This window comes from Pristis pectinata, chromosome 19 (genome assembly GCF_009764475.1).
Source record: "Pristis pectinata isolate sPriPec2 chromosome 19, sPriPec2.1.pri, whole genome shotgun sequence".
Taxonomy (NCBI): domain Eukaryota; kingdom Metazoa; phylum Chordata; class Chondrichthyes; order Rhinopristiformes; family Pristidae; genus Pristis; species Pristis pectinata.
In genome coordinates, this window is record NC_067423.1 from 12,536,991 (window position 1) to 12,562,688 (window position 25,698).

The 25,698-nt window shown below is 42.2% G+C and overlaps 1 protein-coding gene across 4 annotated transcripts in view; it reads right to left on the reverse strand.

Moving 5' to 3' along the window:
- Positions 1-25,698, reverse strand: part of plxna4 (plexin A4) — a 532,456-nt gene that overhangs the window by 492,032 nt on the left and 14,726 nt on the right. For all 4 annotated transcript variants that reach the window (XM_052033450.1, XM_052033449.1, XM_052033451.1 and 1 more), the window contains exon 3: positions 21,214-21,396. In XM_052033450.1, the coding sequence (XP_051889410.1) occupies positions 21,214-21,396 (183 nt within the window). The remainder of the gene's footprint in view (positions 1-21,213; positions 21,397-25,698) is intronic.

The following is a 25,698-nucleotide window of genomic DNA, read 5'->3' on the forward strand; positions in this document are numbered from 1 at the left end:
AAGTCTAGACTGAAATTCAATAGCCAGCCTCCAGATTTAATTTACTTTTTAACATCTCAACCCCAGTGTGCTGTTGCTTGAAGTCAATAAACAGTACAAGACCACTTGATTATCCTTTAGAGCTGTTCAGTCTTTTTATTTTTTTTCATCAGGAAAAAAAGTGACTGTTTTGGTGTTTTGGGAACAGGATGTGCAACAGTGCTTCACGCTACAGTTTGCAATGGGGTTGGAACCAAAGATATTTTTCCATACTGCCAAATTAGTCCCCTGCTGTGGCAACTAAAGAGATTTCCTGCTCTCTATGATACACCTCACACATCCAAGTACTATCAGAAACTATCATAGCCAGCATTTATTACTCTTCCCTAAATGCCCTTGAACGGAGTGGCTTGCTTGCCCATCACTGTCGACCTGGAGGCACACACAGACCAGAATGAGAAAAGACAGAAGATTTCCTTCCCTAAAAGACATAATTGAACCAGATGGGTCATTTTGCTAGCTTTTTATTCCAGATTTACCTAATTAACTCATTTCAAGTTTCTCAGCCGCCATTATGGGATTCAATCTCTTATCTCTGGGGTCATTAATCCAGACACTGTACTACCAAAGCCTACATGTGCCTAACACCTTTGGTTAAAAATATATCGCTCAATTTTAAAATTAACAACTGACCAAACAATTACATAAGAACCTCACAGCTGATTTGTTGGATACTGGTTTTATACAACAGCATTTGAGTGGCAAAATCTAATTTTTTTCCATTTATAGATGTGAGCATGACCAGAAAGACCAGCATTTACTGCCCTTCTTTATTTGCCGTTGAGAATTCTTGAACTGCTACTGTCCCTCAGGTGAAGGGACTCCTGCAGTGCTGTCAGGGAGCTTCAGGATTTAGACCAAGTGACAATGAAGAACAGTATAGCACAGGAACAGACCCTTCGGCCCACAATGTTGTAGCAAACTAATTAAATTAGTAACCAAACGCCCAACTAAACTAATCCCTTCTGCCGACACGATGTCCATATCCTTTCATTTCCCACACATTCATGAGAGCCTCGGCCACCGTCTGTAAGGAGTTTGTATGTTCCCCCCGTATCTGTGTGGGTTTCCTCCGGGTGCTCCAGTTTCCTCCCACAGTCCAAAGACGTACGGGTTAGGAAGTTGTGGGCGTGCAATGTTGGCGGCAGAAGCATGGCGACATTTGCGGGCTGCCCCCAGCACACTCAAAGTAAAAGATACATTTCACTGTGTGTTTCTATGTACATGTGACTAATAAAGAAATCTTATCTTATCTGAATGCCCCTATCGTATTTAGCTCCACCACCACCCGAGGCAGTGCATTCCAGGCACCCACCATTCTGTGTAAAAAGACTTGCCCCGCACATCTCCCCTGAACTTTCCCCCTCTCACCTTAAATGCATGCCTCTGGTATTAGACATTTCAACCCTGGGGAAAAGATACTGGCTGTCTACTCTATCTATGCCTCTCATAATCTTATAAACCTCTATCAGATCTCCCCTCAGCCTCTGCTGCTCCAGAGAAAACAACCAAGTTTGCCCAACCTCTCCCTATAGCACATGCTCAGCAATGTACTTCCAAGACAGGATGGTGTTTGATTCAGAATTTGCAGGTAGTGTTACATATATGTGCAGGCTGCACTTATCCTTATTAAAGTCGCAAAGATTGGGTATTTGGGGATGTGCTGTCAAAGAAACCCCAGTGAGTAAGTGCAGTGCATTTCTTTAGATGGTACACGCTGCAGACACGGTGTACCAATGATGGATGGAGAGCCAATCAAAGGGGCTGCTGACTTGTCAAGTTCCCACTCTCGGTCCTGATGCAGGGTTTCGACTCAAAACAATGACCATCCTGTTGACTCCACAGATGCTTCTCGACTCAGTTCCTCCAGCAGTTCGATTTTTGCTCCAGATTCTGGCATCTGCAGTCTCCTGTGTCTCTGAACATGTCTTGCCTATAATTTAGATCAGTCTATCAATGGTGTGGCTTTAATAGCTGCAGGCATGAAGTGAAAGAAGCCACACTACTGATAGACTGATCTAAATTATAGGCAAGACATGGTTCCACAGTCAGTACTGGGACTGGGACTTGGAGGCATCTGAGAAAAAGCTGGTGCAAACTATCTGGCTCACCATCCGAGAACACAGGCCCACAATTTTCCAAGCAGTCCTGTCTGGGAACCTCACACCCTTAGGGAGCATTGGATCACACTGCCACCTCGGAACTGCCTCCAAGGCTGGCATCAAGTCAGCACCGGTGGAGCAAGGAACTGACTGCCTGAGAAGGGAGCTCCTCACCTCCCTCAGCCTTTCCATTCTCCTGCAATCTCCACCACATCCCACCAAGTACACACCCACTACATTCCAAGCAAGTCCACTGCTAAGTTGTCATTCTGTATGGGAATGACTGGTTGTGTGTGAAGCAGTTTCAGCTGTTAACACGACCGAGGTGCCGGGAACAAGTTTAACACATCCACAAGTGGGAAAGTGGCATTATTACCTCCCTGCTGATCTCATACCCCACTCAAAAAGTAACAACAGGGCAAGTAGCAGGGGAGGAAATCAGCAATTCCACCTGATCCTGATTTCTTAATCTCCTAAAGTGGTGAAGTAGGCCCGCTGTACAATTTGCATTCTTAAAGGAAGACAGCAAATGTGATGCCTCCTTGTGATTCGGAGGCATCTGTTGGCATGAATACAGTCTACTGGTTGGTCTCTGACCTCTACGAAAACCAGCAGTAGCACTCCCCACCAACCACCACCCCCTTATCTCATTCAGTACAAAGTGTGAGGAGCACAGCTCAGACTTCACTTTGCCATCCATCCCAGGACCAAGTGGACCAATTTAAGCAAAGCTTGTCACTTGACTTTCAATTACATCAGCAAGTTGCAAATCAAACAGTCACTAGGAAAAGTATCTTGGCCCCTGGGCATTCTCAGATGCCCACAGGGCTGTGATAAATCCAGTCACAGAGAATTTCTGACAGCGCAATAATCATTGGTGAGATGGTGACCTTCTTTTGAGCCAACCACATCAACGAGGGAGTCAGGAGGAAATATCAAAATGAATTAAAGCTCTCTGCCAGGAGATTCAAAGCTCCCAACCGATGACAAAATGCCATCAAGGCTTGAACTAAGCATTTTTCTTGCAAAAGAAATTACACAGAGTGAAGCAGAAGTCTTTGCTCGTTCAGTCCCTGGGCATCTGTGCCAAAAGTCACCATGTGCTTCTTGTAACATTTAGAATCAAACAGCATAGAAAGAGCCCATTCAGTGTTTTCCCACCTTTCTCATTGAAGGAACCAACTGCATAGAGGATTGTGTGCATCATAAATAAAACAGAAAATGCTGGAAACACTCTGCAGGTCAGGCAGCATCTGTGGAGAGAGAAAGAGTTAACCTTGCAGGTCAATGACCTTTCAGAGCTTGGGAAAATTAGAAACTGAACAGGTTTTAAGTTGCAGAGGAGAGGGTGGGTGGGAGGACTCAGGGAATGCCTGTGATACGGTGGATGCCATGAGACTGAAGGATGTAAATGGCATGGATGCCAGCTAAGAGGGGGTGGTGAAGGCTTGTTAATTGCAGCTAATCTGTCTGGAGGAGACATGCATAGAAACTTGAATGAAAGAGAGAGACAGCGAGAGAAGGGGGAAGAGAGAGTCAGGGAAAGAGAGAGATAGAAAGAGAGAGATAGAAAGAGAGAGACAGACAGACAGAGAGATAGAGAGAGAGATAGAAAGAGAGAGACAGACAGACAGAGAGATAGAAAGAGAGAGAGAGACAGACAGAGAGATAGAGAGAGAGATAGAGACAGACAGAGATAGAAAGAGAGACAGACAGAGATAAAAAGAGAGAGACAGACAGACAAAGAGATAAAAAGAGAGACAGATAGAAAGAGAGAGAGACAGAGATAAAGAGAGACAGGAGATAGAAAGAGAGAGACAGAGAGATAAAAAAAAGAGACAGACAGAGAAATTGAAAGAGAGCCAAAGTGGGAACTGAGAAATAACTGAGATAAAACAGCGCAATTATTGGAATCCTGAAATAAAAGAACACTGGGAACAGAAGTTCAGGCAGCAGCTGTGGAAAGAAAAGGATGGAGTTAACATAATAACCTTTGATCACATCTGGCCAAACTGGAAAGGCTAGTTATCTGAAATCATTGAATTCAGTGACAAGTTCCAAGGTCTGTAACATGCCTGGATGGAAGATGAGACGCTGCTCCTGTTACGGACTCAGTGAAAGTCCCTTTAAGATAGAGAGTGTGTGTGTATGTGTGTGTGGGGCGTGCTTACGTCAATAGAAGATAAAGGACGTAATGACGTTGTTGAAGAAGAAGAAGAAGAAAGAGAGAGAGAGAAGGGAGAGAGACACCAGCCTGCTTGTTTTCTCTATCGATGGATGAGAAACAATAACTGTGTTTGCCATAGAAATCCATGTATGGAAGTTGGAAGTAATCCGGTGGAGTTCACTTTGTTGCTGACCTGTAGAAGGAAACAGGTATTTGTGTGTGGACGACCACGGTTCGGATGCTTTTCGGGGTGAGGAAGTCACTACCGAGTAAACACTGAAGTGTCGTTTGGGTTCCATCGTGGAACATTTGGATTTCGTATGTACTCTCTCTATGTTTTTCTACATCTACATCTTATCTTCAGACAACGGTGGTTGTTGAAGAAGCCCTTGCTCATGTTTCACCTTATGGCTTGCGGAACGGAACTTTAAGAACCATTCAGGAACTGGGAGTTTTGGACTTTGTCACACACACACACACGAAGAGTTTAGTTTTGGGGTTAACGTTCGAGGTTTAACATTCTTGAATTCTAACATACTAACATTTTTACTTTTATTTTACGTATTATCATAAGTAGTGATTAATAAAATAGTTTTTAACACTGAATCATGCTCAGTGTGTTTCTTTTGTTGCTGGTTCATGACACTCCTCAAGCCTACATCATGCTTCATTGGAACAAAACAAGGGGTCAAAGATAAAGGTCGGGGTAGACATTCGATGGAGAATTAAAATAAGTTATCTGAAGGCTGAGGTTCACTCTTGCAGACTGAATGGAAGTGCTTTGCAAAGTGGTCACCCAATGTGCATTTGATTTCTCCAGTAGAGATGAGACCACTTCAAGAACACCAAATGCAATGCAATAACTGGAAGTGAGGTGAATCAGCACTTTACTCGGAAGGAGTGTTTGGGTCACTGGATGGTGGCAAGGAAAGAGGTGAAAGGCAGCTGTTGCATCCCCACAAGTGCATGGAAATTTGAGCTGATGTTGTGTCGCACAGGCACATACAGAGCCTAAGGGATAAACAACACTACCCTTCATAAAAATTACAAATTGAACAGGTTTCTCTTGAGTGCTTTCCAAGTGCCAGATGCCTTATTTCAAATCAGCAAAGGAGTTTTTCCAGCAGTGATAACCTGTATTTATACAGCATATTTAACATGGTTCATGCTTCACAAGGGTGATACCAGCTAAAATTTGACACAAGCACATCAGGAGATATCAATACAGGTGGTCAAAAGTTTGCTTAGACTGCTAAGGTTAAAGCAGGTTCTCAGAGGAAGGAGGAGAGGACCCTGACAGCTAAAAGGCACAGAAACCAACAGTGGAGAAATGTACAAAGTGCTGGAGGAACTCAGCAGGTGAAGCAACACCTATGGAGGGAAATGGATAGTTGGCGTTTCGAGTCAAGAACTTTCATCTGAGCACTTTCCAGATGAAGGGTCTTGAACATAAACATAGACTGGCCATTTCCCTCCATGGATGCTGCCTCACTCGCTGAGTTCCTCCAGCACTTTGTGTTGCTCCAGATTCTAGCATCTGCAGTCTCTTGTGTCTCCAGTGAAGCAATATAAATCATATACATTCAGGAGGCCAGGGCTGGGGGTGGAGAGATCTGGCAGGCTTTGAGAAGTTTGCAACGGTAGGAAGAGTTGAGACCACTGGGTGGATTCAAGGTGTTGCATAATGCAAGAAAATTGACTTTTTTTTCGATGCATACACGGAATCCAACTCTAACCATTCTAATGATAAAATGGCCAAGTCCATTGCACACTTAAAGTCACACCTGACACTGGGATCACATGCTGAGTCCCCTCATCTGTATTGATTCAATGAATCTGAACCAGAATAAAGGTATGGTAACTAAAATTGGGTTTGTAGCTCTCTGGGTTAGGAAAAGGGATAAGTTGAAAGAGAAAGTCAGCCTAGTTCCCTCTTCCCAATCACTATAGTAACACTCATTAGAAAGTTCAGGCCAAGGCCCGGATAAAAACTCCTCCCACAGTCAAATGCCAAACATATTCACAGTCAAGAACTGCCTGCAACAGAAGAACAAACCTTTGTTAAGGCACCAAGGAAATGACAGCCCCTCTTCAACCAAGCACACAGAGGACAGAGTGCTTCAGAAAGAAATAGAAGGCCTTAAGCGGTAAAAGTACCATTCATCCAAGTCAGTCAGTTGTCCACAATGTGCTTTTACATACAAACACATTGATTTTTGATGGTTTCAAAATTGCTTTGGATCACATAACCTCGGAGGCCACACTGACATCAAGTAGCTCCTCAGCTTTCTAATCAGCCTCTTTAGTGCCTTGTTTTCTGAGTGCTGACTTCCAGAGCTGCAGTGGGTTCCCCCTCACCCTGTCAAGTGCAGCCACCACTGTCTCAAACACTTGTTGCTCTTTGATCTCTGTTGTGAAGCAAGCAAACATTAAACCTCATTAGTGTACATTCAGTCACTTGGATGTTCGGGGACAGACTGCAAGCAAAATAATGTGCGGACAATGAACTAACATTTGAACTTGATTTTTGGGAAAAAATGCTGAAATACTCATTGAATTTAGTTTTAATTAAATGTTTACTTGGGGAAGTGGGGTGGAGGACAAATACCTTCAGTTTCAATGTTCTCAATTCCCCTGGTCAAGTTTCAAAAGGATGGTTCTGATAGGAATAAAAATGCCAAATTGAATGCACCAAGGACATCATGGATTCAACCAGGAACAACCCATTAAAACAGCTATTCTTGTAATTTCTCTGCCTTTCATTTAACCCACTTTCAATTTTGTCTATCACCCTCCTCTCCAATTATAACCTCCCCCCACCTCCATTTCATCCCCTCCCATTTCACAGCAGTGTTACTCCACTACCATTGAAACAGTCTGTTTGTGAACAACAGAAGCAGCCTCTCTCCCACCATCACACCTACCATGCTCACTCACATACAACAGGAGCACAGTTCACGCAGATGGAGCTGGGCAAAACTTGCCTACCGCCTAAGAGAAACGGCTGAGATAGTGAGGGGGTAGGTGGGTCAGACTGGAATGATTACCTAGTATAGAATCAGCAAGAGAAATAAATAGAGAAGGGGTGAAAGAAATTTAAAATAACATTGCATTTCCTTTGAAAAACCTTTGTTAAAATTTCTTACAGGCTCCTACACACTTCACAGATCGAAGATAAGTAATTAGAACCCAAGTGCTTCAGCTGATGGGAGATTATTCCCCACACCATTACTCTCCCCACTGCTATAAATGAGAGAGCTACCAAGGAGCAGAGAATCAGCAGGTTTGCTTTGTAGGCAGACACTCTCCTCATCCTGCATGAAACCTAAGAAAGAGGCCCCAGGGAGACTTGGTGAGAGAGTTGGACGGCAAGAGATCAAGCACTTCAAATGTTAGATTATAATTAACCCCTTTGGTGGACCTTTTGAACAGTGCTGCAGCTCATTTCCACACTTCTGACCACAGCATGAGCCCCACCTGTTCTCCTTGGTTTCAAGTAACCCAACAACCAAAGTGACATGAAGCCAAACCCATCTCGAAAACGTCCGGGGCCTTTGGTCCACATCCGGCACAATTTCTCTGCCTCCTCCAATCTTCTCCCTACGTGATATCACCGACGAAGCATTTAGACCTCCAGGGAGACTCAGTCCACGAGATTACAAAAAAGGATTTGTTCCAGTCACATTTTTATAAATTACCTCATCACCAAAGTCATGTGTTTCAACAAAGTCGGCCATTCAGTGCCAGAGTTCCAGATTTCCATCATATCCCGAGGGGCACTCGGAATTTAGTAAGCCACAGAACTATGTGTGTCACAAGAGGTCTGATAAACAATACTTCAAAACGGGACACAGACAATGACATGGTGATCTGCAAAGGATCAAAACTAAGTAACAGCTACCAACTTTACACCAGCAGAACAAAGGCATAATACTCATTAGGAAAGGGTATGACTCTAAAATTACTAAGTAGCAGAAACACAGGTTAATAAAGCTAAAGTTGAAACAAGCACTGAGGTGCACGTGTAGAAGACAAGAATTGTAGAGCAATATAGTTATGTTAAACATAATGAATCTTGGCTAGTTCAACCACAATGCAAGCTCTCCATTCTATATATATATATATATAAGAAAAAGGAAATATAGAGGCAGTGGGGAAGATGAAAGAGTGAATATATTGAGTGAATATACTAATTGGTAAAGGCTGAACATATTCCTTTCTCCAGAAAAAAGGTGGGTCAGGGGTGATTCAAGGGGTCTTTAAAACTACAAGGGAGTTTATTAATTTCATTCATTATTTTCCTTGGACTCTAATTAATAATCTGTTGGAAGATTTGTGTTTCTATGGAACTTTCACAACTTCTAAATGTTTCCAAACAATTTGTGTTACAGCCAAAAAACACAGCCGTCAATTCACACTAAGCAAAGTCCTCCAACAGCAGTGAGTTCATCTGTGGGGAGTTTTCTTGAACTGATATTGGTTATAAACATTGGCCAAGATACTGGTATTAACAGAGAGCAGATGGAAGCCCAGCTTAATATTTTATACAAGAGAAAGGGTCTCCAATAGTGCAGAGCTTCCTCAGAACTGCATGCGCACGCGTCTCTGATATGGTATCTGAATTCACAACCTTCCGGTTCAGCACAGAGTAAATTCCCACCTGGCCACAACTTATGCCAAGCAGCAAGCTACATGACCAATCCACCTTCTGCACACTTTAGAGTCAATTTAAAGTTTCAGAACATGGAAAAGAAGGTCAAACTCTGGTATGACACTGCCTTCATGAAGTGATCTCCTGTTTCCTGCTCAATCTGGCCAGCCAATTTCACACTAATTTACATTACTCAGTTGGCCAAACTGAGACTGCAATAACTCAAGCTATTTGATGCTGATCACGAGGCACAGTATGAATGATTTTACTGTTTGACCCAGAGACACCAATTCTGCTAAATCCCTATTCCATCGAACATCACACATGGCAGGAAGTCAGAATTGCCTCCAGGAAGGGTCAATATTTGACCTTCTTTTTGAGAGGCCCTTATCATTAATTCATCCATTTGGGGGAGCCTTTCTGACTATCTTGGATCATGTGAGCAGAAGGGAAAAGGGCAGAGGGTATTGACCCAGTGGAAAGAATTAACTTCCTGGGCCATGCACTCAGACTGATATTGAAGCTTCTGTTTAAAACAAAACTGATGGACCAGAGACTAATTCATCAGGAGGGTTTTCTGCAATAGTCTGTCCTTCAGCACTGATGAATAAAGAAACATTGCATCTTAGAAGGGAATTGGCATCATGCAAACCGTATTGTAAGCCCAGCTATTCCCACCTGCATTAAACAAGAAGCAGCAGGGCTCGTAAGAGGGTTTCCAGGGTCTGCAGTAATAGTCTTGATCAATTTAAGATGTAATTTCATTTTTGGTCTTCATTTTCTTTTGTCTGGGGTAAAAAAAATGGAGTGGGGTGAAGGTAAAAGGAGATGCATTCTGTCTGTGGTCATTAAGGAATGCCTATGACAGAGAATGGAATTTCATTCCCAAGTTTTTGCATTGGCACAACTGAACACTCCTGAATTCAGGTGAGATATTTCCAAATGTAGCAAACCCCTTTGTCTATTGAATAACAACTTTTAAAAAGACAGTTGGACAGGTACATGGATACCTGTCCAACTGCTGGCAAATAGGACTAGCTTGGATGGGCATCTTGGTCAGCATGGATCAGTTGGGCCAAAGGGCCTGTTTCCATGTTGTATGATTCTATGACCCTTCTTTCTCATGCCCCACCAAAGAAATTTTATTGAAGCACAACACTCCTCCGCCATTATTAATATTTCCATTTCTCCAAACATCAATCTTCATACTTCCTTGACTGTTTATAGAGGGAGGTGACATTTGGGGATTGCAAGAGCAATGGGAATTAGATTGAATCCATGCAATCAGAAAAGCAAGCTTCATTCCATCAGACTGCATTCAATTCAGGTGTCAGAGTTGAAGTCCACCTCACTAATCCATTGCTGTCTTTGGTCAACAGCTTCGCATTCTTTCTTAAAATATTTCTTTCCGCATCTAAGTTATTTTCTGGAATATTCCAGCACAGAAAGACTCCATTCAGCCTATCATGCATATGCAGGTCTCTGGAAGAATCTACCTAATTAATTGTACTGCTCTGTTCTTCCCTTTGAACACGAAAATATCCTACCCTTTATTCAATCTCAAATATTTATTCAATCCCCTCCCTGGGTGATAAATCAGTTCCCACCACCTTCTCAGGTCATACAGATAAGATTGCAACAACTGGACTACAGACCTATAAACAGTTCAAATCCCACCACACCAGGTGGGAATTTAATTTCAAGTAACTAATTAAGACCTAGATAAAGAAATGCAGTCTGTAATGGCAACCACAACACTGCTGGATTGTTGTGAAACCCTAACTTGGTTACCAATGTCCTTAAGGAAATAGATTATCCTTACTTGGTCTGAACTACATGTGACTCTGGCCCTTCAATGAGGTTGATTCTTAAATGCCCTCTAAAATAGCAGTTTTTCCAGAGGGCACTTGGAGGTGGAAAATAAATGCTGGTCTTGTCAGTGATGCTCACCTCCCATGAATGAATGAATAGAAAACTCCCTGTTTAGAGAACATTCTCATCTCTTCTCAACTCCTTTCGTCGATTATCTTAAGTGTGTTCCTTTTGGCTACCCAGTAAGATCCAAAGTCAAATATTTAAATCCACAGGGCACTCGTCACACTCTGGTACCTCACTCTAATGTTCTCTGTTGCTTTGTTATCTCCACTGGAATCCAAAGATCAAGAGGAATCATTATAAACAGATAAAGGCTCTTTCTGTGAGCTGGCAAAATCGCTAACAAAGGAGCATGGATGAGACTGCTACTTCATCAAAGGTGATGGAGGGGGTAGCATGGTGACCTGGTGCAGAGAGGAGGAGGTGGAAAGTCTCCCACACCAGTTGTTACAACAAGAACAGGGGCTTTTGAGGCAGAGACTAAAATTTGTTTGAAAGGAAAGTTAGAAAGTAGATGGAGAGTGTGGAAAAGAACATCACAGAAATAGGATTAGAGCAGAGCTTAAGAGCTTTTAGACCATAATAGTTACAACAAACCAAATGGATGCCCCGTGCCCTGAAATTTCCATGGAGGCTAGGTAAGCCACTTACCCAGTCGTGGTGCAGTCTTCACCTTCTGTCCATAGACATGTTCCAACACCCAGCAAAAGGAAATCTGCACATTTGACAAGTTATCTGAGAGTTTGATTAATTTACAAGATGAAGATGTCACTGGCAGCATAGAAAACAGACCAATCAGCCAACACCTTTATTGACAGTAGTGATCCGTACAAACCTCCTTTCACTCTTTCTATTACAGTCATTCTCACCTGCTTAACTAGCTTCCGCTTGAGTGCATCTCAGCTGTTGGCCTCAACTATTCATTATGGTAGAGAGTTTTACATTCTAACTAACCCTCAGGAAAATAAATCTCTGCCAACATTATTCTTCCATTCTTTTGTTTGCAACCATCTGATTGGCCACAAATGGAAACATCCATTTTCTAAGTGTGACAAGTGTACGTGATACATTTTGGGGAAAGTATACAGTAAATGGCAGGACCCTTGGGAGCATTGATGGACCTTGGGGTGCAAGTCCATAGCTCCCTGAAAGTGGCAACACAATTAGATAGAGCGGTAAAGAAGGTTTACGGTATGCTTGCCTTCATCGGTCAGGGCATTGAGTATAAAAGTCGGCAAGTCATATTGCAGCTATATAAAACCTTGGTTAGGCCACATTTGGTGCACCGTGTGCACTTCCAATTGCCACATTACAAGAAGAATATGGAGGCTTTACAGAGGGTGCAGAAGAGGTTCACCAGGATGCTGCCTCGATTAGAGAGTGTTAACTATAAGAGGTTGGACAAACTTGGATTGTTTTCTCTGGAGCACCAGAAGCTGAGGAGAGACCTGATAGAAATTTATAAAATTCTGAGGTATATAGATAGGGTAGATAGTCAGAGTCTTTTTTCCCAGGGTGGAAATATCAAATATTAGAGGATGTAGATTTAAGGTGAGGGGGGGGGGAAGTTTAAAGAAGATGTGAGAAGCAAGTTTTATTTTGCTTTTGTTTTTAGACAGGCACACGAACATGCATGGAAAGGATGATATGGATCATGTTCAGGCAGATAGAATTAGTTTAATTTGGCATCATGGTCGGCACAGACATTGTGGGCTGAAGGGCCTGTTCACGTGCTGTCCTGTGCTATGTTCCAAGTTCTATCCCTCCACCAAAACCCCATAACCTCTATTCTCAATACAAGTTGAATACCCAGCCCAGGTGGAGTGACCATCTTTGCCATCAAGTTACTAGTTTCGCACCAGCCTGCATCTCCACTCTCTTGTTCCGCAGTAGAGGATTATTTTGGAAAGTGTGCTTAGGATTTACCCGATCTCTTACTCCTTGCAAGTTCTCCTCATGTCTGAGGAGCTAAAGACCCAATAACCCAACCTTAAACTCAATCTTGTTCTGAATAGAGAGAGGCCTATTGCAAAGAGACAACTATTGGCTGTCCAATTTGTGCGTCTGCATTTCCTTCTCAGTAACGGTGCACTCCCAACCTTGCCTTACAATAAATGTTGCCTTTAGGGAATGCAACATTTCTCTGGATCTGAAAATAGGGTGGTAAGGCTAGCTTCACCACACTACAAAGTCTTAAAAAAGATTTGGTGTTCCCTTGAATACATAAATTGATGCATATAAATCATGTGCAAGTCCCCTGTCAGAATGCTATTCTCCTATTTCCTGCTGTTGTTATAATTGATGGTCGGGCTGTTCAAACTAGAAATAGTTTGATGAGCCATGCTGAAAATTGTTCTGTGTGATTATCAGAATTCTGAGTTGAACAGAATTATTAAGCTTAGAAAACACAGTCACATCTTAGCAGGTTACACACTGGTGGCTCTCATTTCCATTCAAGAGCTTTTCAGGCATATCCAATGAAAATGCTCCATTCAGTCCCGATTGTTATGCCAGGCAACATGACACCACTATCCAAAATTACAACTGGAATAAACAATTTAGTATTGAGTCCATTCTGATATTCAACTTGATCATCATGATTTCACATTTCAATTCCCAATGCTCACTTTAGCTGGAAGATCTGAATGGTTCTCATAACGTTTCAATGTCCCTTGATGCACATTCCTTCTAAACATCATTAACTGTGTCCTTGAAACTTTCAATTGACCCCAAATAAGCACAGCTGTTTTGGTAAGAGCACCTCCCCTAATTCTCTACTCAAGTCTTCACACTTTCTCCTATAAAGCAGACTCACCCTGATAAACAGGACTTGGGAGACCATTCACATTCCAATCCAACTACCTGAACTTCATGCACGAGTTCAAGATAATTGGCCATAGATTTCTCTTCCACCCTTCTTCCTATCACATCCACAACAATCCTCTCAACTGATCCAACTGCAATGCCAGGTTTTGACTGTCACCCACAATCCAAATCCCAGCCTATTTCTCAGGGTTCAAGCAAGCTAAATATTGAATAAATAAGTGGATGTAGTTGCCACTCACTTTCCAGTGGAAGGTTCTGGGTAAATGCAGAATACAGACAACTCTGTCCTTCCAGCTCCATGACCAGGGATACAACTGGAATTTCCCAACTGCAACCCAAATAAGATCCATCAACTCACCACAGCCATCAAATTGAATCTGGAACCTTCTCAAACAAAAACTGGTAGTGCCCTTGTTCAACAAGAGACCACTCACAGGTCTTTATCCCTGTACTTGTCATGGTCAGGTGCCATGAGTGACTATTAGTGAAGCAGAATTTGGCGGCTTTACTTCATGAGTAAGCAGAGGTGGTCTGGAAGCAAGATCAGGCCCCAGCACCACCACCTAATTTGGAAATACATCACCGATCCATCATTGTCACTGGGTCAAACCCAAAAACTCTGAACCCTTCACACTGTGAGACTGCCTTCACCACACACAAGGCGTTGGTTTAAGAATTATATTTATAATGTACATTCTTTGTGTTGTCCGTACCTACGTGCCCGTGATGCTGCTGCAAGCAAGATTTTCATTGTACTGGTACCTCACCGTACTTGTGCACATGACGATAAACTCGACTTGATGATGGCTCACTTATCTTCTGAAAGGCAATTGCACGTGGACAATAAATGCCAGTCTTCACAGACCACATTCACAGAATGAGTAATTAAGAAGTTTATGGTTTTAATGACTTAATGGAACATTGAAACTGGTGCAGTAAAGGCAGAATAGGTCCTTTCCAGATGCTCTGCCTTGGATGAATGAAATGATCTTCGGCTAACAAGTATACAGGTTGGTAAAAGTGCATTTGTCAGAAACATGGAAAATGCATCCTGTTCCAGCCTGGTTTTTTCCTTTGCTTTGGTCCCGTTTACTTTGATGTAAATCAAATGGAAACCTTCCATGCCATTGTCTTTTTAATCAAATTGCAATCATGTCGTACGCTTCCTCCATAATAGGCTGTTAGGAAACAAAGTGCTATCATTTTGATATTCACAGTTTGTTAGCACTACCTCTATTGTTGAAATTCAATTAATTAGAGAATGTAATAATTTGTTCTCTTTACTACTAATATTGCAGTCACTCATACTGAGTGCTATGCCAAAGCTGCGATTCTGGTGCAGTGCTTATTCCATATGTGGGAGGCAGATTTCCAGGACTAACAGATTGTATGATCACATCCTTATCTAACATCTGCACTTAGCACTTTCCAGTGAGGGTTACAGGTAGCACTATGAGGCACAACTGGTTGATATTTCACCCAGCACTGAGCCACACCCCACTCAAACCATGGCATGGAGCCCAATTACATCATGCAAAAACACATACAGAAACTTATTGTACCTGTTGCTCTCAAGATGTGCATACAAGAAACAGGAGTACAAATCGATGTATGGTTAGGGACACATCCGCATGGAGCAGGTCTTGTTTGGATATTTTCCCAACCCAAGTACTGGACAGAAGACCCTCAACTCTCTTCATCTATCAATCTTTCCTCACCTCACGAACAACAGAAATAAGATAGCAAGGAACCATTTGCTGTTAGACAGAAGAATTATCCCCAGCCATAGTAACATAAATATCTTATGCACTTTTCTTTTGCAGCATGGATCCATGGGCTAAAACTAATTTTGTAAATCCTTCAACATCTATTATCCTCATGCATTGCAAGAACCGAACATGTTTTCCTACAAGCATTCCAAACCCATCTTTTTTTTTTATAAATTGTTTAAAATATTTAAAGTTTAAATTAAAAATTATCAATTCCTTGGTTTCTAGTTTCCATGGAGTGAATGCTGATTCAAATGCAGCACAATGTAGGAGTTAACAGTTTAGTCCAAGTAATCAAGCCAATGAATGGAGATCTGAACCTGTGTAAACCGAGATGCATCCAGTAGAGAGCACCACACCCGTCTATTGCAAATGGATCAGTGGGTCTACAGATTAGTTTCTTGATATTGCAAAGAGATTTCAGAGCCATTGCAAGCTTCCATTGACCAACATGAACATGTTAGAACACATAAAAAGAACTAAACTTCTGTCCCTCAAGAGACACATGGATCACATTTTTTTTATTAGCTTTTGTTTCAACAGGTTTGTAAGTATTTCTCAGGGCAGATTTGAAAGCTGCCAAAATGACAGCAACTACATGCCCATGATGTTGCCTACAATAATCTATGAGCCTCCAGCTACATACTTCAACATCTTCATTTCTGAACCTTTCCTGAATGAAGTGTTTTAAATGGGATATAAAATATCTTTTGCACCTAGTTCCAAGTAGGGACTATCCTGTCATCAGATGTAGTCAACCCAGCACTGAGCAACTGATGACAATTTAATTCAATGCATCCCTTGCTACACATATGTACCTATTCTTAGTCTTCTTCTTTGACAATCCCTTGAGGTCGAGGATGACTTGTTTCACAGTCCAGTCCTATGGGTTTTAAGATGGCTGCTGAGGCCAATATGGGAGCCACAGTCTCTGCCACGAATAGAGAGGAGGTACCCAAAAGATGGGTGGGTGTGTAATTTAGAAGATGGTGTGCTCCTTCCACCACTTCATTTGGCCCATTGTGCCCACTTACATGTGTCAATGTCCATACAGCAGAGCCTGGTCTCCAGTTGTCTCCATACTTCTTCACTGGACCAAGATTCTACTCTGTCAAGCACATCTTTTTGCCAACAGCAGCTCATTGCTATTTTTGACAATATCTATTTCAATAGGTTAGCAAACCTTTTCACACCAGGAACTGGGTACCAAGCCAACAGAAGAAATCACTCCCCTCTCTCTATTGCCTTCCATAATTCTGTGTTTTTCTTGTGCATACACTTGGACTGCCTAAGGGTTGACCAACCCATTGCAAAGATCATGACATCAGCTGTAATTTTGTTTTCTTCCTTAACTAGTTTCTCCTCCTTTCACTGGAATGTGGTGAGAAAGCAATGATTCCTTTTTCTCACCCTGCCCAAAGTTAACTAGCTGTTTTATTGATTTTCTGATCCAAAAGGAATAACCCACATGTAGCCAGCTATCTAAAGGCATCATTGCATTTTATAATTCAGTTCTCAATAGATAAGAATTGATAAGAACTTCAGTATGCATCCTATCCCTCTCAGATAAAGACCAGTCCACCATACTTTTAAGAGTAAATTCTATATTTTTTTTCTGGTCTCTTGCAATCCAAAAGCACAAGTTTGAAATTTTCCTCTCAGCTTCCATACCTTTGCAGCTCTTCAAACCACACTTCATTTTCAGAAATGTCTCAGTAGAATTGGGAAAAGTAGATTTGACCCATGGTCTTGGAATATATCAGATTAGCAGGATGTCCAAGCGTAGGTGTAAATGACCATACTGTTCAAGTTACTCAAAATCTTTTTGAAAATAGTTGCTTTGAGTTTATTTACAGTTATACAACAGTGATTATATTTCAAAAGTATTTCAATACTTGTAAAACTGGGACAGAGATTGTGAAAAGCTCTATAGCGAACCACTCTTCGCACTGGGGCTTAGCTTGGAACCAGGCTATAAAGAAAGCATTTCCACCCATCTTGGTCTCAGCTGCTGGGAATGAGCTGGGCCAGAATGAGACTCCACAATCAGGCAGCCTGCTACCAATTATTGTTGGCAACTAGACTGGGATGTGAGGAATCACCTGTTGGAAATAGTGCCATATGCAGCCATAGAGCTATAGAGTCATACAGTATGGAGCCAGGCCCTTTGGCCCAATGAGCCCATGCTGACCACTCAGTTACACTAATCCTACACTGATGCTACAATGATCCTACAAATCCATCAATTCCCCCCTAGATCCTACCATTCACCCACACACTAGGGACAATTTACATTGTTCATTTAACCTCCAACCCAAACATCTTCGGGATGTGGGAAGAAACCAGAGGAAACCCACACGGTTACAGGGAGAAACCCCACACAGCACCAGAGGGCAGGATTGAACCCAGGTCACTGTAGCTGTGAGGCAGCAGCTCCATCAGCTGTGCTGCCCTGAAAGTAACCGGTTCCTGGGAGAGGCCATGAATTGAGCACCTAGCACCAGAGGCACAACATGGAGAATAGGCACTGTGGCAGAGAGAAGGGACCCGCTTGATTCATCACACACATGGAATGCTCCAAACAAACTTGCCAGCCTTCTCGACAGAGGTGAAGAGGGAGGCAGGGCACGTCCATCGATCCATAAGGAGCTTCTGCCATCAGCATTATCACAAGAGGTAATCTATGTAATTGAAAGAAAGCATTTGAATTGCCTTTTGTTCCATTTTTTCCAACTGCAGAAAGAAGCAGGTGTGGTACAAGACCTGAAAATCTATCCAGCCCAGTACTTTAATAAACATTGTTAATTTTGAAATCAACCTACTTACACTGACAGTAATGTGATATGGACATTGTAAATATTTACCTGCGGCAAATTATTTGCAGCAACACCACACTCAAATTCAAGCTGCATCCTTTGTGCACACATTTCAGGGAGACTCATCACTCTCAAAAATAATAATTCACAATCCTTGAGCTCTGAGCAGTAGAATCATGTTGAGAGAGATTTGAGGTGCACACTTCAAACCACACTGGGCATCAGACTAGTTAACCCATTGCTGTTGAACAGGTGCTGGGATCCCCAGGGGAGACAGGTATCTGCACTGCCAGGCACACAGTCTTTAATGAAAGCATGCACCACAGAAGCCAGTTATTCAGCCCATTGTGACCATGTCAGTCCCACTCATCCTGATCTTTCTTTGAAAACCTGCAGTTTGCACCTTCTGTTCCAAGTGCATCACCTTGTGTCTATGTGCACCACAAGTTCACTCTTATGGTCCAAGAGCAGCAGTTGTGAAGAGCACCAATGGAATGAATGTGCTACAGAGTAAAGATGTTGTCTCCCACTTATGCTCCAATGTTAAACCTTACTATTGATGCTCCGTCACGTTATAGGCCATTCATCGAACTTCATTCTACTCTTTACCAAGACCAAAAACAGAGAGAGAAGAAACTTCCATCAGCAGTCAGAATGATTCTTCTCCGAGCTGTGGAACATATTCTCCCTCTCTGTTGTTTTATAAGCTTCCTGTTAATACACAAATCAAATACTGGAAACCAACAAACATTAATTGCCACACGAAAAAGCACAGTGACTGTCACAATGGAATCTCAAAACATAATTAAATTCTGACACTTGAGAGTCATTAAAATTAATTCAAAACTAAATATTTGTTATGACTTTAAGAGCATGATCAAGCCATTATCAAAGAAAGAATAAAACTGGGGGATTAATACAATATTGTACTATAATTAATATGCATGTAAACATTTAAGGACAATATTCCCTCTTTGCAAATGAGTCAACTATGGTTCATTCCTTTTAAAGATTAATTCAAAGCTCCACATTAGAATTGCCATGATTTTCAACGCGAATCGACACAATAACCCATTTCTGAGAAGACGACCTCTTCATCAATAGCGACTTCAAGGAAATGCATATTCTGATGTCAGGAAGGGTGGGGTATGATGGGGCAGCATGCTGAAAATTTGCTGCAGTATTGAAAATGCTCACCACTACCTCAATCTCCAGTCTCACACACTGCTCTGATAGTGCAGGATCATGTCAATTTATATTGTTTGGTTCACAATTGTCTTCAGCAGTTTCAATAAATCAATTTTAATTACAATTGCTCAAAAGTAAAATCGATTATTCTGAAAACTGATGCTGTGTCTCAAAACCACTTTGCCATCTGATTCACATGGTTTTCAATTACTTAGGTTCCCAAAAATTCATCCATCTCAACTCTGTAGAACAGCACGAGGCATGGGCAGGCATCAGCTTGGGCAAGAGGGTCAATCCCACCATCCAACAGGTTTCAGACCTCGATCTCTCTGGGGTTCAATGGTTACCACAATCCCTAATCAATAACTGGCAGAAGATGGAAACAGGAGCAGAAAACTTACAACACAGGAAGTCACCAATTGGCTCCATGTCTGTGCCAATCAGAGAAGAGGAATCTAACCTCATCCCACCTTGCAGAACTGGGCCTGTAGCTATATGGCTCTTTAAGTACACATCAAAGTCCTCTTTAAATGTAATGAGGGTTTCTGCCTCTACCACCCTTTCTGGCTGTGAGTTTTAGATCCCTACAATCCTCCGAGTGAAAATTTCTCATCTCTGTTCCAACAATTAGAATAAATCATTTAATCTTTGACCCTTCTGTGCTGGTTAGAAGTTATGTTGGTAGCTAAAAATTGGTCCTATTTCGGTACTTTTTGTGTTACCCTGAATTCAGTAATAGTCTGAATATAGAGAGAGAACTTTGCCAGCATTCTAACCCAGGGTCTCATCTCAACAATAGACCCTTTATAATAATCATCCATATATAAAATCAGCCAAGCAACTAGACTACTACATCCAAAAATCCAAATATAACAATATAATCTGCACTGATTATCCTTTACAGAATACAAACCATTAACTTCCGTACAATGGACCAGTTACAAATATATAAAGGCATCTTCAGGGCCTCGGTTACCTGCTCACTAAGGTACAGACAAGTGAACCAGAGACCACATATGCCCGGTATGAAGCATGATGTTGGATTAAAATCCACAAGTTATCGTTGCACACAAGTTACACAGTATCATGACATATGATAATTGGAGTTAGCATTTCTATAGAGTGACAGCAGGCTGCAGAGACAGCGCTCAAAGTGCCAGCACTTTTTGGGGATTTCACAGTCGAGCTCTATACACCCAGCCTCGATACATCTCAAACATGTGCCCACAAACTCAAATGGCAGCAGTTAGACACCAAAATGCCTACAAATTTTGATCTTCAATTCATCAAAGTTCTTTTGTTTATCAAGCTGTGGTGCACTCCAACAAATCCACCAGAAGGAATTAACTTTGCGGCTCTGCTGACCAACTTGATTGCATCTTTGTTGGAAGAGAAGTGGATGCACCAATTTCTGATTTTAAAAAATGTCCCTAACATACCTGCTCTTGATTCCTTAATTGCCAACATTCCACCACCAGGATACAACCACCAAACTGCATGGATTTAAAAGTCTGAAGAATGCTTCAATATTGTTTGTCTCCATTTCAACACCAAGCAATGTCCATTCTGCAGTCAGACACCAATATGTTTGCAGTAAATTCTAATAGACCGATCCCAGAAGAAAATATTCATGCCAGGAAACAGGTGTATAGCAATATCAAGTACAGCAAGACTTATGACTCAGGGTTTCAACACCAAACACTGGGTCTAACAAACACCACCTCATGCATCAACAACCAAGAGATTGGGGGAGAAGGGAAAAAAAAACAGCTTTTCCTACCTTTTTCAGCTTGCCACTTTTCGTGCCCACAAACACCAGTGAGTGGTTGTTGTAAACATACGAGATCACCGAGCTCATTCTGTCCCTGTCCTCGGAGAACAGGGGAATGCCCTGCATGAGAGTGGAACCGCCTAATGGAGCATTAATGTCCAAGCCACAAAAATTGTCATCAATTGGGACAGGCTGTGAGGAAGATAAAGCGTGCCAATGGTTAAAACTTACTTTGAAATAATTGTCATTAAACATGCATTTATCTTTGGTCAGCTTCATCTACAAAGACATCTATAAAGGAGGCAACATCTCAGGAAGACAACATCCATCATCAGGAAGGACCCCCACAATCCAGGCCATGCCCTCTTCTCATTGCCGCCATCAGGCAGGAGGTACAGGAGCCTGAAGACCCACACCTCAAGGTTCAACAACAGCTTCTTCCCCACTGCCATCAGGTTCTTGAACTGACCTGAAAAACCTTAATTCTACTATATTTCCCTCAACTTACACTAATATTGTTATGTCTATTTTTGTTGATTATGTCATGTAATTTATGTATAATTTAAGTTAATTTAAGATTATGCAGTTTATGTTTTTAATATACTGTGCTGCTAGTGCAAAAAGCATGTTTTCATGACATTTATACCCTGGGTATGTATGCCCATGACAATGAATTTGAACTTGAGGCTCATAACCTGTACAGACTAGTGCCAGAATAAAGTATTTTCTTGGGTGTTTTAGTTCTTTCGGTTTATAATTAAGAGGCAATTTTGGCATGTTTAGGGAACCCTGGTTTAACAAAAGATATTGATCAGGGGGGAAAAATGATATGTTTGTCAGGTATAGGAAGTTCTTATCAAACGAGTCACTTGAGGTTTATAGGGGATATAGGAGAAAATTTAAAGAAGTGGTCATGAAATGACCTTGGCAAGTAGGATTAAGAAGAATCCCAAAACCTTTTACAGGTATATTAGAACATAGAACAATTACAGCACAATTCAGGCCCTTCGGCCCACAAAGCTGTGCCGAACATGTCCCTACCCTAGAAATGACTAGGCTTACCCATAGCCCTCTATTTTACTCAGCTCCATATACCGATCTAACAGTCTCTCGAAAGACCCTATCGTATCCGCCTCCACCACCATTTCTGGCAGCCCATTCCACGCACTCACCACTCTCAGACTTACCCCTGACATCTCCTCTATATCTACTCCCCAGCACCTTAAACCTATGTCCTCTTGTGGCCATCAATTCAGCCCTGGGGAAAACCCTCTATCTACCCTATCAATACTTCTCATCATCTTATACACCTCTATCAGGTCCCCCCTCATCATCCATCTCTCCAAGGAGAAAAGGCCAAGTTCCCTCAACCTGCTTTCATAAGGCATGCTCCGCATCCCAGGCAGCATCCTTGTAAATCTCCCCTGCACCCTCTCTATGGCTTCCACATCTTTCCTGTAGTGAGGCGACCAGAACTGAGCACAGTACTCCAAGGGGGGTCTGACCAGGGACCTATATAGCTGCAACAGTACCTCACGGCTCCTAAATTCAATTCCCCGATTGATGAAGGACAATACACCATATGCCTTCTTAACCACAGAGTCAACCTGCGCAGCTGCTTTGAGCATCCTATGGACTCGGACCCCAAGATCCCTCTGATCCTCCACACTACCAAGAGTCCTACCATTAAGACTATATTTTGCCAACATATTTGACCTACCAAAATGAACCACTTCACATTTATTTGGGTTGAACTGCATCTGCCACTTCTCAGCCCAACTGTGCATCCTATCTATATCCCTCTGTAACCTCTGACAGCCCTCCAAACTAGCCACAACACCCCCAACCTTCGTGTCATCCGCAAACTTACTAACCCACCCCTCCACTTTCTCATCCAGGTCATTTATAAAAATCACAAATAGTAAGGGTCCCAGTACAGATCCCTGAGGTACACCACTAGTCACCGACCTCCACTCAGAATACGACCCCTCAACAACCACTCTTTGCCTTCTGTGGGCCAGCCAGTTCTAGATCCACAGTGCAATGTCCCCTTGGATCCCATGTCTCCTCACCTTCTCCAATAAGCCTCGCATGGGGTACCTTATCAAACGCCTTATATTAGGAGGAGGAGGTTAGCCAAGGAAGGAATAGGTCCCCTCAGGAACCAGAGGGGTAGTCTATGCATGGAGCCAAAGGATATGAATGAGATCCTAAACACTTCTCATTGGTATTCACCAGAGAGAAGGACATGGAGGCTGGGGTGTTAAGGGAGAGGTACACTGATATTCTGGAGAAAGTCTATATCAGGAAAGATGAAGTACTAGGAATATTAGAGCATATTAGGATGGATAAATCCTCAAGGCCAGTCAGGATCTGTCCCTGGATGCCAAGGGAAGCAAGGGAGAAGATTGCTGGAACTGTGACAGAGATTTTTTCCATCTTTGTTCATCATGGGTAAGGTACCAGAAGACTAGAGGATAGCTAATGCTGTCCCCTTGTTCATAAAGGGTAGCAAGGTCAGTGAGTCGTAAATCAACGAGAAGGAGGTTTTTGGAGAAGATTCCAAGAGATAGGATTTATGCTCACTTGGAAAGGCAGGGACAGATTAGGAGGAGTGAGCATGGTTTTGTGCCGAAGAGATCATGTCTCACAAATCTGATTGAGTTTCTCAAGGAGGTAATCAAGGAGATTGACAAAGGCAGGGCAGTAGGTGTCATCTATATGGATTTTAGCAAGGCTTTTGACAAGATCCCGCATGGTAGGCTAGTCCAGAAGGCTAAGACACAAGGATCCAAGGTATATTGGTAAACTGAATACAAAACTGGTGACAGGAGGCAGAGGATAATGGTTCAGAGGGGTGTTTCTCTGACTGGAAGTCTATAACATGTGGCATGCCATAGGGATTGGTGCTGGGACCTTTGTGGTTTGTAATGTACAGGGTTTTATTTGTAAGTTTGCCGATGACATAAAAAAATTGGTGGGGCCATAGATAATGAAGAAGGTTATTTCAAGATATAGCAGGACATAGATCAGCTGAAAAGTTGGGCAGAGCAGTGGCATATTCAATTTAATCCAGACAAGTGCGAGGTAGTGCTTTTTGGGAGGTTAAATTGTATTAGGACATATAGAGTAAATGGCAGGACCCTGTGTACAGAGTGATCTCAGGGTGTACTAATCCATAGCTTCCTGAAAGTAGTGACATAGGTGGATAGGGTAGTCAAAAAGCCACTTGGTGTGTTTGCTTCCATAGGACAAGGCATTTAGCACAAGTGTTGGGACGTCATGTTGTGTACAACTGCAACATTGGTTAGACCGCACTTAGAGTATTGTGAACAGTTCTGGTTGCCACACTACAGGAAGGATGTGGTACTGATAGTGCAGAGGAGATTCACTAGGATGTTGCATGGAATGGAGGGCCGTAGTTATAAGGAGAGATTGGACAGGCTGGGTTTATTCTCACTGGATTGTAGGAGGCTGAGGGATGACCTTACAGAGGTTTACAAAATTATCAGGGGCAGAGATAGGATAGATGGTCAGAATCTTTTTCCCAGGGAAAGGGAGTCTAGAACTAAGGGGGAACAGGTTTAAGGTGAGAAGGGAGAAATTTAAATGAGATCCAAGCAGCATATTTTTCCACAATGAGGGTGGTTAATATTTGGAACGAGCTGCTAGAGGAGGTACATACTATTATAATGTTTCAAACAGATTTGGCCAGGTAGTTGGATAGGAAAAGAATAGATGGATATGGGCCTAATATGGGATACAGGTGTGCAAATTGAATTAATGTAGACAGGCATCACAGTCAGCATGGACAAGGTGGGCCATAAGAACCCATTTCTGTGCTGTATTTATGATAATCACTGGCAAAAGAAAATTAGCCAAGAAAGAACCAGCTACATAATATTCAGCATAACTGATGAGACATGATTTGTTTGCCCCTTTTGGTAGTAAGCTACCCCTGTTGATAAAACTGAATGCAACAGCATTTGATATCCAGAAGGCAGAGTAGTTGGTCTACACCCGGAACAGCACCAGTACTATATCCTGGCTGTTACTTTCCCTGAATGAGCATCATTAGCCTTTGTGTTTTCCCAGTCTCAGAACAGAATGTACAATAGCACAATGCATTTCAGGAAGACCAGAGCACAATGGAATGTAGTGCAGATAGACCCCAATCAGACTTTATATCTATCCAGGTAGTCATTCTTTGCAAAAAGTTACGTTGGTAGAGAGAAGATATTTGCAAGGAAAAACTCTGCGAAGTAGAGCCAAAAGAATTATGGCTTCAAGCATTGAGATGGGACTTATAGGTGGCGTCTTTGATGAGGTGTTAAACTGACAGCGCTCCCTTAATGCTGCACAAGGGTCAGCTTTCCTTAAGAAAACCTGAATGGATTGCCTGAGCAGCAAAAGTTCCAAAACTAAAGCACTGTAGGCTATAAATAGATTATTGACTCACACTGTAATTTAAAACCTTGTGTGTTTAGTACAACA